This window comes from Eufriesea mexicana, unplaced genomic scaffold, assembly GCF_001483705.2.
Source record: "Eufriesea mexicana isolate 0111107269 unplaced genomic scaffold, ASM148370v2 scaffold4744748195, whole genome shotgun sequence".
In the NCBI taxonomy this organism is placed as follows: Eukaryota; Metazoa; Arthropoda; class Insecta; order Hymenoptera; family Apidae; genus Eufriesea; species Eufriesea mexicana.
In genome coordinates this window covers 119183-134763 of record NW_016907918.1, presented here as the reverse complement: position 1 = coordinate 134763, position 15581 = coordinate 119183, and the positions used below count along the sequence as shown (strand labels likewise).

The window sequence follows — 15581 nt, the reverse complement described above, 5'->3', positions numbered from 1 at the left end:
ATAGTGAAATTCTGTAATAATGGCGGACGATCCGAATCGAGACATTTTGCCTGTGAAAGAGGGTTCTTCTGCAGAAACCTTTCGTAGTAGTATAGGTTCGTATTAATAACAATATTAAAACAATGTTGCTTTCCTTTTTTAATTTACAATTTTTATTTTAACAAATTAAAGATCCCAGAGAACGACATATCGTATTTAAACTTGATCGTTACCAGTTGGAGGATAAATATCTGCGATTGCTCGAAGAGGCAAACAACTTAAAGAAACTGACAAATTGTCAGGAGGATAAGATTAAACGATTAGCGACAAAGCTGATGAGAGTAACTGCTAATCCAAGGACATGCGCGGTTGCTCTAGACGTTTATGAGGATAAAAATAAAATAATAGCTCTTGAGCTCGAGAATTGTAAGGTGAGAGCTGAAATTTTTTATAGAAGAATTAAATTTTTCGTATTCCAAAAAGGAGTAAGAAATAAAATTTGACTCCTTCATTATTAAACACTTCCTCAATTTGTTCGAAGTGAAACGAATTGAAAATAGCCTGAATAGAGTTTCAAACAGATAACTCCTACAACTAATCCGATAGTGTTGCAATCGATTTTCCAGCTGAAAGATAAAATCTCTGTGCTGAGAAATCAACTGCTGAGTCACACGATAGCCGGTAGATCGTCATCAAGAAGTCGTAATCCTCAAGCGAGGCCGTCGTCCGGGCGCATGTAAGTGCATAGCGTCGTATTACAAGCGATCCGAGACGATCTATGATTCACACTGCGCGCATCGTGATAGATCACTGAGTCGAGATCCTTGTTTTAGAACGTGTCGAAGCGAAAGCAGCCGCACCAAGATACCGTCTTGTCACTGCATCAGCGAGACGGACGGCAATGTGCGAAATTATCTCGATAAAATCGAGGTAATACAATTTATGCATTTCTTCCCCTTTATTTGCCTCTCTTATTAGATATATTTCAATAAGAAACAAATACTTTGCCGATAACATTATGAAATTCAATTATCGTTAAAAGTAAGTTTGTTGGGTAGGAATTGGAGTCGCAGAAAAAGGAAATGTTTAATCGGATATCTCAATTGGAGAAAGAACTGTCATCTCACACAGCTATCAACCAGAGGGAGAAGGTAGCCGAGAACATTGAGTACATAAAGGTCTGGCGACAAATGAAGCAACTGAATGATAAACTAATAGCCACCGAGAATGAGAACGAGTCGTTGAATGTGCAAATCAACGATCTGAAGAGGATGCTCGAGGAGAAGACGAAGTATGCTCAATGTCCCTCACACTTGCTCATGCACGTCAATATTTCTAAGCAGTGTTCGTCCAATCATATGAATTGTATTCGTCTATCATACCGTAATTCTTTCTCCTTTTTCCGTTCTATGCATGTGACTTAAAAGATCTCGAATAACGATCGCACGTGCTACGGAGCAACTTTTTAATTTTTTCCCTTGTTTGTAAATAAATTACATCTTCAATATCCACATTCTATATTCCGTCAGATAAATTTCATGCATTTGTTTTCATTATTAAAATATAAGCCACGTAACTATAGCAGAATGTTGTATATATTCAATTAGGAACAACGAAACAATCACGACGGAACTTCTGACGGAAAAGAAACGGGTAGTGGACATCGACGAACAGATGTTAAAAGCGAAAGATTCTCAACTCTCGTTACGGGAAAAGGATGAACGGATAAAGGATCTAATGAGCGAAATGAAGATACTGCAGCAACACAATAACGAGCTTCTCGAACTCAGTGTGAAATATGGAGAAGTGGAATTAGAGAATAAGGAATTGAAGAAAAAGGTGACCAAGCAGCTGCAAGATCAAGAAACTTTGAAAACCGCTTTTAATACCGAACAGGCTAATATCATGGCGCTGCAAGCCTCGAATGAACAGTTGCTGGGGAAACTTGAAGAACTGCAGAAGAACATAGACGGTTTAACGGTACAGTTAACGGTCAGTGCGGAATCTTTTTTCTGATTCAATGCCGATCTTTTACATGTTAATTCAATTTACCTTTTTACACGTTTAGCTTCGCGATGCAGTAGACAATTTTTTCTCTCCGACTAAAAAATTATTACGTGTATTCGTTTAAATCGTTAACTGAATCGATGAATGCATTGTTTTAGTCTTTCGAAACGCAGACGGAGAAACAGGAAACGTCGAAGGCAACGCAGATATCGACGAAACAGGCCGACACGAAGATACCAATAACGGCTGACAAGCATGAATTGTACAATGATACTGCTACTCAAGTGGAGATGACTAACAAACGTTGCGAAATATTCGAAAATATGACCGAACAAAATGTCTCTACTAAAACGGATCAATGCAAAAAATGTTGTGTATCCTTGTCTTTGGAAAATGTCACACATGCAAAACGAAACACCGCTGAATTGATAGATAGATCAATGCAAACAGAGCAGGAAGCCAAAGTAGACACCGTAGAAACGGAGGATCGAAAAATTATGACACCTGTTAAGGAAAAATCGAGGAACGAAGAATCACAAATTATAACGCAAAATGTAGGATCTACCATGGTTACAGAGAATTATTTGACTCCAGAGAAGATGTTGAAGCTTCTGGAACAAGCACAAATAAATCCACCTGTGAACGCTACGAAGTTTACTCAGAAAAACATGGTTAGCGTCGATTACAATGGCATTATGGATCAAAATCAGAGGCACAGGCAAGTTGTCTCCCTTGAGAAACTGCTTTTCGGCGATTCTAACTGCTGACAGAACTGTTCGATTGCTGTTCGCGCTATTTCGATGATGTATTTATACATATTTATGTCAACTAAGTTCTAGTTGGTATAGGATAGTTAGAGTTTAGGTAATTAACGATATTTTAATGTTCTCCATTGATTGGGATTCGAAGTTTCGCCGAATTTGAATATCGTTCTTCCGAATAAGATAGGTAATAATAGTAATTATGTCGCAACAGAATTTTGGAGCTTCCGAATTCTTTAGATAGGTTCGCATGTGTTCGCACGTGTATACGATTATAGTATACAATTATATTTTAATAAACTATAGATGAAGTTTATAGCAAATAGAACACACAATAAAGCGTTGTCTTTGTACTATAAAGTGTTCTTGTACCTTATCTTTCATTTGTATGTAATTTAGTATGTTCAATTATCAATTCGCCATCCCAAAATATTATCTTCAGACACTGTGTTACAGCGACACAGGGACACTTGCACAAGAAATTCAAGAAAACGCAACTTTACAGCTCGGTCATCAGCAGCAGGAAAGCAATAAAAGCCAGAGCGTTCCTCAATCCCTGGAAAAGCAATTACCAGATCCCAATAGAGTGCTAGCTATGTTGTTTAATATTCTTCAAGAGTACTCTCTGACGTGTTCGATGCCCAATGAAGTCAGCACGTTGTATCGGCCGATCTCATCGATCAAATGTCAATTCATGAAAGACATCAATAACAACATCGGTACAAAACTAAACAACGTTACAATCGGCGCTGTACGAACTGGATGTACTACAAAAAGATCTTGTTCGAGTCCTTACAATAAACAAGAAAAGTTGAAGAAAAAGTTGTTCTCCAATGTAAAGAGGCATAACAGAACGATGAAGGTCGCCGATAACAATAGTTGCACTTGTAACAACTTAATGAGCTGTAATCAAGATTCAAGTTGCGACCAACGTTGCTGTAGTTCCGTGAAACCGGTTACATGCCATAGTTCTGACAATAAGGAAATGCATTGCGGAGTACGAATAATGGCAAAGAAAAACAATACGAATTCGAGTGATTCGAATTCATCTTTCCAGAATATCGTGTTGGGTTCTGTAAACGAGATGCACGTACCAAGAAGCTTCGGCTCTATTAACATTTCTCGGTAACGAACTTTTACACCTACGATCCTCTCGTTCGATACTCATGTCTCGTTTTTTGAAGTCAGTTGCAGAACGAAATTAATCCGTACAAATCTTGCAAAGCTCCTGACTCTGTGCAGAAAGGAAACGATGCATCGTTACGCGACTACATCATGCATCTGGATAAATGTCGAGGGCTCGTGAACGATGTAACTGGGATACCAGTAAGAGTAACGATTTAATATAACACTCGATTGGAAACAGTAGAAGATAGAACTGGTATTACGAACGTTTAGGTGAATGAAATACTGGGCAACGTACAGATCACGAGTCCGATACGATGTCGTACCATGCACACAGCATCGAAATCCGAGACACAGAGAATAGAATCCTTCTGCAGTCTCGATTGTCCAAACGACTGCATCGACGCGCAGAGTACCCTTTCCGATTCGTTTCCATTAGTGATCGCTGAAGGCCAGGGTCTCGTGGAGCTTCACATCGTGTGTCTGCAGCTTTCAACGTCCGTTGGTATCGCGAAATTAAATATCCTAGCAACAAGTTTTCTGAAAACTTTTGTCCTGTGTTACCAGGCTAAGCAGATCCTCTTCCGGGAGAAGAACATCAGCGACGTGTCGTTATTCGTGAGTTGGAACATCTGGGATCAAGAGACAGCCTACACGCCCACTCTGAAGTGTCCTAAGCTGAACTTCAATTCATCCTTCGTCTACCGAATTCCAGACCTGTTCTCCTTCTTCAACTACATTCTCCTAGATTTCGTTACCTTCCAAGTAAACGTGTTTCACGAAGATGGCGACAGCTACGTGGTAGCCAGGGGCAAGCTTTGCATCAAAGATATATTGGACTACCCTCAGAACAAGCTGCATTACATAGCCCCTGTGAATAGCGTGATCCCTTGCTCGGCTGGCATGAATTTTGGACAACTGTCTCTATGGGTAAGGCTGAGCTGTGACATCGAGAAGGTAGAAACGTTCAAGAAAAGACGTGGAATGCAAGCGCAGTTGCCCAAGAACAATCTGTCTCACCTGGAGGTGGTACCAAAAGTTACCATCTCGTCGAGAGATGAGTTAATAGTGCTGAAAACCGAAGACTCGAAAGATCCCAATGCTTCTGCACCCGTTACGGATGAGGCTTCTAAAAAGACACAGCAGTCTGCTTACATGGACGAATCAAGTATAGAATAAGAGAGGAATCAGACATTTTATAAATGGAATGTATTTAACGATTATGTATTACTCTTAGGTGACACTTCTGAAGAAGTGTCCGTATCTGCAATCCCTCACAAGAATTCTTTAACCGTGATGAAAGCGAGCGAGGAAGAGCATGAGAATATGCTGTCAAACTCCAAGTCCGATGAGGCCATCCGGACTGAACGCAGGTCCATTTTCACGGGTACGATCAAATGGGAGGAAACGTCTGATGAAAATGCAGGGAACAATTTTGTGGACAGGTAGTTGAACGTAATTGATCATTTTGGTATAAAGTTAAGTAGATTAAAAGACGCATTGTTGGACAGATTAAAGTCTACGGATACTACAGATAGCACGAAGAAGGAAACAGAGAGCAACTTGTCGAGACCAAGTGTGGTGGAATTCACTGCATTCGTGCACTCAGACGTAAGACTCGAGAATTGTTTGGTTCTCTCTGCAATTAATCTTGGATGATTATATTTAGGAAAAACCTAACGAAGTGACTCAGCCAAAGTCAATGGAGTCGATCCACGAGGTGTCCAACGTGATCTCGGAGAAGAATTGGGAGAAGTACAAGCAGCGAAGTTTGCTCACTTTTGCGGGCACGTATAGCAATTGATAATTCGCATTACAGCCTCGCGAAGGCTAAATAGATTAGAATTTTTTACATGAGTAAATTTCAGAACCGGTCATCGCAGAAATTAACGCTGTCAACGCTAAATCTGTGAACAAAGTCGTACGAGTTATGATTTTACAAATTCTTCCTCTAATTATAGAAGTTCACAGAAATTCACGAAACTCTCGTTTCAGCTGCTTGAAAAAGACACGATAACCATCGAGATCGTGAACTTGATTTTGTTCCCGAAAAGCTACGTGATGCAGAATCCAGAATACCAACTACTTTACATCGAGTATTGTTTCCTGGGCTACTGTGGCGCTGATATGGAGACATGTTCGGTGAGGAAACCGCAGCCGCCGGAGCAGAAGCTGACATATAGATTTAAGAAAAGTAGGCATTCTTCTTTTCTTTTAATCGTTTGGAAATGAAAATGCATTGCCTTTGCAGAGTTTTACATAGACGAAGAGAAGCATGCGTTGCAGAACAACATCCTACGCGCGATGCTGGAACAATCTGCCAATCCTAATATAAAGTTTATTGTCGTTTGCGAACCACTTCCCGAGGAAACTGATGTGAAAGAGTGCGTGGAAGTAGGGTGAGATAAGAAAACAGATTCTTTATCAGTGCTATCTGTGTTGGAAGATATACGAATTTAAGCAATGATTTTAGGTATGCCACTTTTAATATAAGAGACTACGCACTGGGGGATAGCGAAAAGATCGTGTCTCTTCCGGTTTTTGGCACGAGTGAGAACGAACAGATTGGTCTTTTGAAGGTAGCGCGATGATATGTTTAGCAAACATTCTACGATAAGTAATCCTTATCTTAAATATTTGCAGATCTGCGTGTTAGGTCTCGATACGATTCGTCAGCGTCTAGGAAGACGTGATTCGGTCATGTAAAAAAATTCATTGATACGTCGTCCGTGTACTTTCCAGGTGTACGATAAATGTAGAAATATGATTGCTATAAAATTGAGAATTTGTAAACTATCTGACCGAGAATACAGTGCTTCTAATATAAAATACCGTGATTAAAAATTATACAATACAAAACGTCGCGTTTATTAGAAGCTACTTACATCATAGTACAAAGTATTCTACATTTTCTTGCGGAAGTGTTATTATATTGCGATACATAGTTCTCGTACGAGTCGAAGACACGTGTAAAACGATCATTATATTCCATTTATCGTAGTTCCATCTTTCGAATTCCATCTTTTATTCACCGTGCCTTTATTCTTCCGCGTCATACGGATTTCACGAGGCAGGTACTTCTAACTTTTCCTCTTTTTATGCTTTATCGTCGAGTTTTCCGTCGTGTTCGAGCCTTGTTTCTCTTTCAAACTGGACCATTTCGTCTTACGGAAAATATCATTGAAGACACTCGTGCTAACCTGGAAGTCTTTGCAACCATTTGGTTGTCGAGCAACGGACCAAACACCTGCTATGGTGTCGATCCCTTGACACACTCTGCAGGCACCTGAATTATTTTACAAAAATTGGTCAGAGCTGTTCGAGTTCTTCTATCATCGATTTCAGAAAAATACGAGAAGATGCAAGATAAAGGAAATTTTAAAATCAAAGCTGTGTTCGTAGAGGTATGATTGTTAAGGGGTTAATTATTTTCCTAAGGGGTTAATAACCGAAACGTGATTTACTTGAAGGAGAAGATGCATACCGACAAACACAGCTATAGAATTAGTGTTATTGTTGGTGGCGATGAGGGTGAACGGCGAGCCACGTTTAAACGGGACGTGACCAGAGACGTTCCACGTTCCATTCAGCAAACTTTCGTGCAAACGTGGGGATGCGAGGTCGGAAAGCGTCACGATTATAGTACGATTCACGACCCTCATATCCAGTTTCACTCCGGCCTGAGCTGTTGACCAGGACCCTGACAAACGGCAAGGTAAGCCTAAAAATATCGCTCGTTTCACATATCAGGGATAGCTAAGCTTCAGGGATAGCTACTGTCGTTTCGCGAAACGTTATTTTCTGCCTATCGTACAATTGCATGGCTCTTACCTTCTTTCTTATTATCCTTCAACTTGTCCTCTTTCAATTCTTCTAGCTCCTCCATTATGGTATCGAGTATCTGATTGGCGACCTCTTTCGTGTCGTGCATCGCAATGGAAATGTTCACGTTGTGAGTAGGATTCTCGTTTTCTTCCAGGTGTGTCAAGTTGTTATTATACCCATTGTTTTGAATCGATTGTCTTCTAAGGTAATCCTCCCTTGCGTTGTTTCCGTTTTTGTCTCTAAGCGTCTGGTACTCCGACCCTTTCGCGTTACCATTTTCATGGTAGCTGGTCAAGTCTTCATTTGGTTTCCTTTTCAGGTAATTGGGACTTATCGCATGTTCCATTGACCGATCGTAGGTGTTGGAGTAAGGTATCACTTGACGATTGATGTTCTCGTCGAAGCTTGGATTTTGATTGAAGTTAGTTGGCCCGCTGTTGACATTGATCCCTAAGGACTCTAGGATTTTTCCTAATGGTTGATCCATCGCATTAGGAACGTTCAGTGCTGGAGAACTGTGCTTCGATTGGGAAATCAGGAAATTTTTCAGAGCTTGTTCTTTCTGCTGTTCCTTCTGCTGCTCTTCTTGGTTATCATACAACTGAATCGGAGTGTAACTGGACTGAGTACGAACTTCCGCATCTTCCTCTTTCGGATCTAAAATCCCCATATTGTCCATTCGTGGTTGGTTCATCATACTCTGATCGAAACTTCCGGTCTCTGGCAAATTCGTCTCTACCTGCTGGTAGCTGTTTAAACTTTGAAACTGAGGAACTCGCGGTTCAAGAGCTTCGTTTACATTGAGACTTTGGGGCTCGTTCGAACTCGAGCTTTGGAAGTGTTCCGGGGCAGTTTCGTATTGATTCTGATAATTAAATTGATCCGGATCCTGCACTTCAACGACAGGTTGAATTTCGTTGTCTAATTTGCTCGGATCGGAAGCATCCAGGTCGTTCTGCTGCTCTGGAAGACTGTTTCCCTCGAGTGGTTCCGGAACAGCCGCCATACTGGTTGGATACGACGAATCAAAATTTTCGTTTCGATATTCCAAGGGTTCGTAATTGGTCGCATAATTAAACGAAGGATAATCCGCTCTGAAGTGTCGTGAGTTCCGATTTAATGTCGGGAGACGTTCAATTGTGGGATAGTTCTGAAAATTATGAAGAGAATTGACAGTGTTGCCCCTGTACCTGAGACCTTTTCTACGAGTATCGTGGTTCGAATAATAATGCTGCAAGTTTCTATTGATCAAATCGTTATCACGGTACGACGTGAAATTAAGTGCCTGTCGTGTGAATCTATCGTTAGGATTTTTCGACTCGGCCAGCTGTATCGGAATTTTATTCGCGGCGATGTCCTGGAGAACTTCGTCGTCGCTATAGTAATCCGAATACTCGACCCCTTGGTCGCCTGGACTCTTTTTCGACGGATCCTTCGTCGTCGTCCTCATCAGTTGTTCGATCATCTTTTCACTTCCGTGCAATTTCGCTGGTTTCTCGAGTCTTTTCGATTGGCTGAGATGCACCGTAGGTTCGGTGTACATAGGCGAGGAAAAATCAACGTAATCGTCGTCGTCTACTTTGACAGCAGTAATATTGCTGCTCGATCGCAAAGTGGTCGGTTTGTCGCGTGATTTATCGGCGATAACAACTGGATTATGCTTAATCATAGAATGCCCCCTTCCATCTGATCCCTTCGCAAACGCGTTAATGTCCTTTTTGCTGTCCGACGTTCTCTGAGTGAAGGAATATTTTTCAAACGTTTATCTAATGCGTAGTAAGGTATAACACTCAAAGACACCATGAGAATTAGTGAAATTGCAGAACGAAGCTTACCTACCTTAGAAGATCCTCTCTTTAACAAACCAGGCTGCTGTTTCCTGAACTTTCGATGATGTCTAGAAAATAAGGATACATTTCTTGCTTAAATCTGAATTGGATCACATTTCTTTCCGTACCTTTTCTTTTTCTTCCTTCGACCCCTGTGCCTCGCCCCGTGATGTCTCTTCTCTTCAGCCACCCTCGAACCGCCTTTGGTTACCCCTGGAACCTTCGCAGCTGCACGGAAACTTCCTTTGGGCGATGACACACGCGAGAGTTTCCTTATGGTATCCTGTGTCTTCGGGGACTTGAGCACATCCTTGGCCATTTTGTGCGCCAACACTCCGTTACCTGATCGGGTGAATCTGTTCTCCACCGAATTAACGCTACCACGACGTATTCTCGAGTCGTATCCGGAGTCCTTGTTAGATTGACGTCTCTGCACGAGATCCTTGTCTTCATCGTAAACTGATTTTAAAAAGGTATCACTCTGTCGATGCGATTGGGCCACTGCCTCGTCTTCCTCTGACGGTATCAGCGATAATTTCTCTGAATTCACGTGGACGCGAACTGCGCTGATTAGTAGCGAAACGATCATTGTCAACCTGTTTATTTTTTCATTTGGTTAAAAAGATTATGTCGTTTATTCGTAGAAATGATGGACGAGGTACTATATATAATAGAGGGATCTTCGTTCGCGTACCTGAATAAAGTCAGCAGCATTCCTCCGCGAGGTAGATCGATGGAGAAATTGGTGCTGGTGCCATTGAATCGGCGTACTCACGATGGATTCCTCAAGCTCGTATTTCACCGCGTAGATTCATGTCAGTTATTCTCCCGTCGATTTCTCACTTTCACCTGTCGACCTTTCGCGATGATGTACTCGATAAAAATGCAATAAAAAATGGCCGTTCACGCGCAGTTCTTCCTGCACGTTGACATATCCCCGAGAAAGGTTCGCAGAAAGCGCTCGGGCAGCGTTCGATGCTCGTTTCACGACGACCAACTTTTGTCATATTGTCTATACGATATAGAATTCGCCTTCAGACCGTCGAAATGCTCTCTAGACTTGAAACGTTCGTTCCTCTTCCTCTTTTTCCCTTCGCCGAACGATGTTTCCGCGCGAAGCGGTCTTTGAGCAACGCGAAAAGACCACGATGTACTGTTCGATCCATTTGCTCGTTTCGAAAGGCACACGCGTGTACTTAAATCCGCAGAAACGCGTCCGTCGTGCTGGTGTGGGTACGTGTACTCGTGTAGCTTTCGCATAGGGTCGATCTACGGGCGATCAAAGCGACTTGGAGGATCGCCAAGTACACGCGTCGGCCTCAATTAGTCAGATATTACGTATGAATGTCCTACACGCGGCGACTTTGCATTAATAACACGGAAATGAACTTATAGCCGTCTGTTGCTTCGGCACAACGTAGCCTTTCAACCTTTTTGCTACCCCGCATCGGCTGGTGTCGCTTCATGCGGAACATTTTCAGAATAATTACCCTAGTAGTCATCTAGGTGTTTGAACGACGTTGTATACTCGATATTATCGACTCTTTTAATTGACACTCGACTATAACGTATCTCGATAGCCCCATAATCGCTATCCGCGATAAAATCGCACTCGACGTTGTCATCTTCTGCTGTTCAGAGAGCGGACTTTACGACACCCTCACGGGAGATCATCGAATCAGTGTTATATCCGAAGATACGTGCAACCTATTCGAATTAGATTGGTCGTACAGTGGACCGTGTCGAAATAGACAAGCTGAGATGCTTCATTAAGACGTTGCATCGGTTACATGGTAATCGCCATTTTTCTTAACGCTATAACCAGCGACCTAAATTTAATCACGGTATACACGGATAATTAATAATAATAATTTATGACACGATGAAAGCATGTAAATAAGTATACGTTGATTTTTTCAGGAGTAGCTGTACTTACCGTCTTCAGTGGCGGTAAAAACAAAATGGCCGAACCAGAGCCATTTCAGCTATCTCGTCTGGCTCGGTCGATCTACTGTTAACACCTAACGATTAAGATTTCTTACGTTCTTGTATCGTTACGACCGTAAATGGACTTGCTCATACCCAGTAGCTGAACCGAGCTGAAGGTAGCTAATTGTGATTTGTCTTGGCTAATTGACGCGGTTGAGTCGCAGGAAGAAAAACGGTCCCAGATAACGGGACATATCTCACCGGTCGTAAAAGTACATCGACAGCGAAACCGTGTGGTGTACGTATTAAAACCAAGTCAGAACACAAATAGACTTCCAACGATCCGTCGAAGTACCATCGGCGCCGGACAGAAGCCGGCTGTGAGCAGCAAAAAGGACAAGTGGACGAGTGCGAGCAGCTAGCTGCCGCAGAAATTATGGTCGGTACAACGCATCGCAAATACAACGTACATATCGGCGGTGGACCGGCAGAGAAATCCCTGGAGACACGTAGGCATCGATTATTATTAGAACCAGCCAAAGTACAACCGATCTTCGTTCGTCTGCAGAAGATATTGCAAGTGCGTCTAACGATGAAGATAACTCGCGTTGCTGCGCTCTTTGGAGCACCCTGAAATTTTTAATTATAGTGCATAGGCTGTACGATCGTGGCCCAAGAAAATTTCGACGGGGAAAAAATATTCGAAAATTTGGAAATTTTACTGGAGCACTCTTCAGCTCTTGCTTATCAAATTTCGAGATGTTTGGATGATGTTTTTATATGGTCATTGAGGAAGTATATTTTCCGGGCTAATGATACGATCGATACGTGCGCCAATGCGATGCATCGAATTCTATGCACACCATAGCGATGACAATGCGCTCGTCACTACAAAACAATTCTGTTTACGAACAGTGCGTACAGTTTGGAATAGCTGTAAGGTAGCACGCGCCGAACTTGCGATTTATACTTGTGAAATGGCCAGTATTTTTAAATCGATCGATGCTCGTCAATTGCGTAATCGAGTATTTCTAATTATTTAATCGAACTTTGGCGCGCGTACAGCCGCTTCGACGAAAGCAAATCGGAGCGCAAAGCGATAAGAAATTAATTATACAAACAATAGGAAAGCCGAAATTTGCGACAAAAAGTGGTACGCTTTTAGCGTGCCATAATGGCCATTGTTCCTCGATAATTCACAATTGTGTAACGATCCCTCGTTAATTATCCGGGAGACCCTTGGCTCGGGTACAGCGACACGAGGACACTAAAGAGGAATACCAAAGGTCGCCATTTCTGCAAACGAACGCTTTTCTATTGTTCTATTAGCAGAATCGTCTCTTAAATCTATCAGCTTAATGATCTTTCAAATCCCGACTTTCTCTCGTGATTGTAATTAAGCGATCACGCTCTCTTCGCCTAGCTTTTCATCCACCCAAATATCCACCATCTTACATCGCTACCAGTGACATTTCGATAATTCCAATCGGTCCCTATTACGTGGAAAACCGACGTTTCTTCCGACTAAGCCGGTGCGTCGAACAACAGGTGCGTTGTTCCATGAACTACCTCAAGAAGAGTAGATGAACGAGGATGATGACGAGGGGGATGCCAGAACGATGCCGATGGACAGCGTGCGTCGCGAGGATGGTAGAGGCGAAAGAAAGACGACGGAAAGGAAAGAAGACGACGTGGACCACGATGAAGAAGACGAAGAAGAAGAAGAAGAAGAAGAAGAGGCAGAAGAGAAGCGTGGAGGGTGTCGGGACGCCTTGCGGCTGGCATTGGTAGCAGTCTCGAGATAGCCGCCGGCTGGCTTCCTCACCGCCTCGGGGGATTTATTCGGGGATTCCGAGCGCAAAGTGGTGAACGATATATCCAGTGGCCGATCCATCGATCCATCGCGTACACCAAGTGATCAGCGTGGTGGCGAGGCCCGCGATCCTCCTCGGTCGTTCACGATAAAGACGCGAAAGCCGACTCTGGACGTGTTCTAGCTGGAGGTGAGTCCGTCTAGCATTTTCACCAGCTTATTTTTCGTACGTTCGTTCTTTCCTCTTCCGCTGCTCGTCGTGTCAGCTCGTCGTCGTGCTATTTTCGTGAGTGTTGTGCAAGTGTCGATCTCGCATTCAGGCGGCACTCGAGCAGCGTGCTGACTTATCGGATCTAACGTCGAACCCCATTTCGCCGGGTTACCACCTATCCAACTTTCTCGTTAACCTTTCCACTGATAGACGAGGGATTCGTGGCTTCGTTCCGCTGTCATCTACAGATTTTCGAGTCTATCGTAACCTGGCCTTGGACGATGATGCCTGCGTCTCGGTAAATTTCAACCGATTATTTCGGGACACATCGTGGATGAGCTGTCTTCTCGCGAGTACCGCGACGCCTTCGATACATCAGTGACGTGCAATTGAAATATAAAAGCCATTACGTTCGGGGATCGGTATGTTATGAAATTTGCGTGAACGCGGCCTTGGGCTGTGACGATCTTCATTGCTCGCGGCATGATTCCTTTGCTTTTCGAAGATCTTGTTGTTAAAATAGAAGTACCAGTTGCATTCTTGATCCGGAGTAGTGTATTCTTCCGATTGAGAGAGATAGACTGCTCTGATAGAAGGATTGAAGAGAGATCAGGTATTCAGGGATGTAGGAAACTTTTGATCTTGGAGAATGTCCATTTACGCTATTTCTGATTAGCTATTGGAAAGTAGCCGCGATATTTACGCATAGCAGAGAGTCCATCTGATCGTCGACGACCTGTCGTCGTGTGACAGTTATGGAATGCTGTCAACTCGCCATGCGGAAGCACACAGGCAGGCTGTAACTAATCTTCTACTGATTGTTGTTCATTTACTGCGAAAACTTCTGTGATTAATACCTCCACTCGCGTGAGAGTAGCTGACTGTTTTCTACAAATACCTAGTCAAAATAGCGAGCATTTGTATACTTAACTTTCCAGCTAATAGAGTGGGATTAATCATTATACCAGAATGCATGTAATATTAGTCCTTCTTTTAATATCAGTCTTGCCTTTTCTCTCTTCCTTTATTTTTAACTAAACGAATAATTTAGGAGACAAGGTTGGACCATGACTCGAGTCAAAACGTCTCAGTCTTTTTACCAGGATGATGACATTGTTATGACTCTGATCCACCGATCACATCGCGAAACTCGCAATGAAATGAAATTCTGTGTTACATGCCCAAGGTGCCTCGTAAAATAGCTGCGCTATTTTACTGGCACAGTTTCCACCGCGACTCGACACGTCCAGTGAATTAAACCACGGTCCAGTCGTAACGAAGGCCAAGTTTTTAGCTTCGCGGAAAGATGACTAAACGAGCATGGCCGCGAAGAAGGGGGCCCAAGCCAAGGTGCAACTCGAAATATCTGGCTAACGTTATATCTCGTTGAGGTACAACAAGTTGCCGTAGCAGACGTCTCGAATGATGCAAAACAGTTTCGTGATATGATACTTATTAACATCGATTTAACGTTTGGCCAAATGTATCGCGAAATTTCAGGTTTTATGCGTTTTCCATATCGCATAAACAGATTGTCGAAAATTGTATATAATCCATGATTTTCTCTTTACTGAACCATTTTAAGGTCTAAAAAAAGAATTCGATCGAGAAAGAATTCTATATAGTAGTATCTACTGTTGCCTGTTTAATTGGATTAGCAGAACAGGTTTATTTTCATTTGGTGGCACCAAAGACGATAAAATTGCGCTTCTAGGCAGCATATCATGTTTGCTTATAATTCATTTCCTTTTTAAAAATTGCCACGGAATTCGTTGTTCGAGTGGTTACTAGAAAATTAGGAGATAGTAAATTCAAATCTATCGACATCCAATTGGAGGAAAATATTTGTTATATTAAACAAATATTTGTTATAGTAAATATTTCGATATATTAAAAAAATAGCGTATAAATTTCATCCATCTTGGAATTACCTTGCATTTGCTTCAGTCGAACTGAATATAATGTGTATAATTTACGCACTGCATTCGGCTAGGTACATGAAACCAGTATACATTTCATTGGGTGGCATCAAAGCTATCGGTTCAGACTGTTTATCACTGCTGCCACGATAATACTTCCTCGATCGCGTTGTATGAACCGGC

General features: G+C 42.3%; 2 protein-coding genes across 2 annotated transcripts; one reads left to right on the top strand and one right to left on the bottom strand.

Annotated features, from left to right (window-relative positions):
* Window positions 1-19: 19 nt before the first annotated feature.
* On the top strand, window positions 20-6578 carry LOC108545482 (uncharacterized). Its single transcript, XM_017897136.1, has 19 exons — window positions 20-95; window positions 172-410; window positions 606-715; window positions 813-909; window positions 1038-1270; window positions 1587-1971; window positions 2145-2704; window positions 3147-3872; window positions 3932-4073; window positions 4146-4373; window positions 4449-5040; window positions 5110-5317; window positions 5384-5483; window positions 5542-5641; window positions 5741-5793; window positions 5868-6066; window positions 6124-6271; window positions 6346-6451; window positions 6516-6578. The coding sequence occupies exons 1-19, from the start codon at window positions 20-22 to the stop codon at window positions 6576-6578; spliced, it is 4365 nt and encodes a 1454-aa protein (XP_017752625.1).
* Window positions 6579-6952: 374 nt separating this feature from the next.
* On the bottom strand, window positions 6953-10256 carry LOC108545475 (uncharacterized protein PF11_0213). The gene is made up of 6 exons (XM_017897123.1): window positions 10221-10256; window positions 9655-10122; window positions 9537-9594; window positions 7704-9432; window positions 7357-7593; window positions 6953-7158 (listed from the first exon to the last, which is right to left on the bottom strand). Exons 1-6 carry the CDS (start codon window positions 10238-10240, stop codon window positions 6953-6955), a joined length of 2718 nt encoding a protein of 905 aa, XP_017752612.1. The 5' UTR covers window positions 10241-10256.
* Between the last annotated feature and the right edge of the window lie 5325 nt (window positions 10257-15581).

Bases quoted from the DNA above. Each gene is read 5' to 3' on its own strand.
- LOC108545475 (XM_017897123.1), bottom strand. From the start codon at position 10,240: ATGCTGCTGACTTTATTCAG. The intron at 9,595-9,654 runs GTACGGAAAGAA...CTTATTTTCTAG, and splicing joins CGAAGGAAGAAAAAGAAAAG to ACATCATCGAAAGTTCAGGA. The intron at 7,594-7,703 runs GTAAGAGCCATG...CGATATTTTTAG, and splicing joins GAAGGATAATAAGAAAGAAG to GCTTACCTTGCCGTTTGTCA.
- LOC108545482 (XM_017897136.1), top strand. From the start codon at position 20: ATGGCGGACGATCCGAATCGAGACATTTTGCCTGTGAAAGAGGGTTCT. The intron at 6,272-6,345 runs GTGAGATAAGAA...CAATGATTTTAG, and splicing joins AAAGAGTGCGTGGAAGTAGG to GTATGCCACTTTTAATATAA. The intron at 6,452-6,515 runs GTAGCGCGATGA...AAATATTTGCAG, and splicing joins AACAGATTGGTCTTTTGAAG to ATCTGCGTGTTAGGTCTCGA.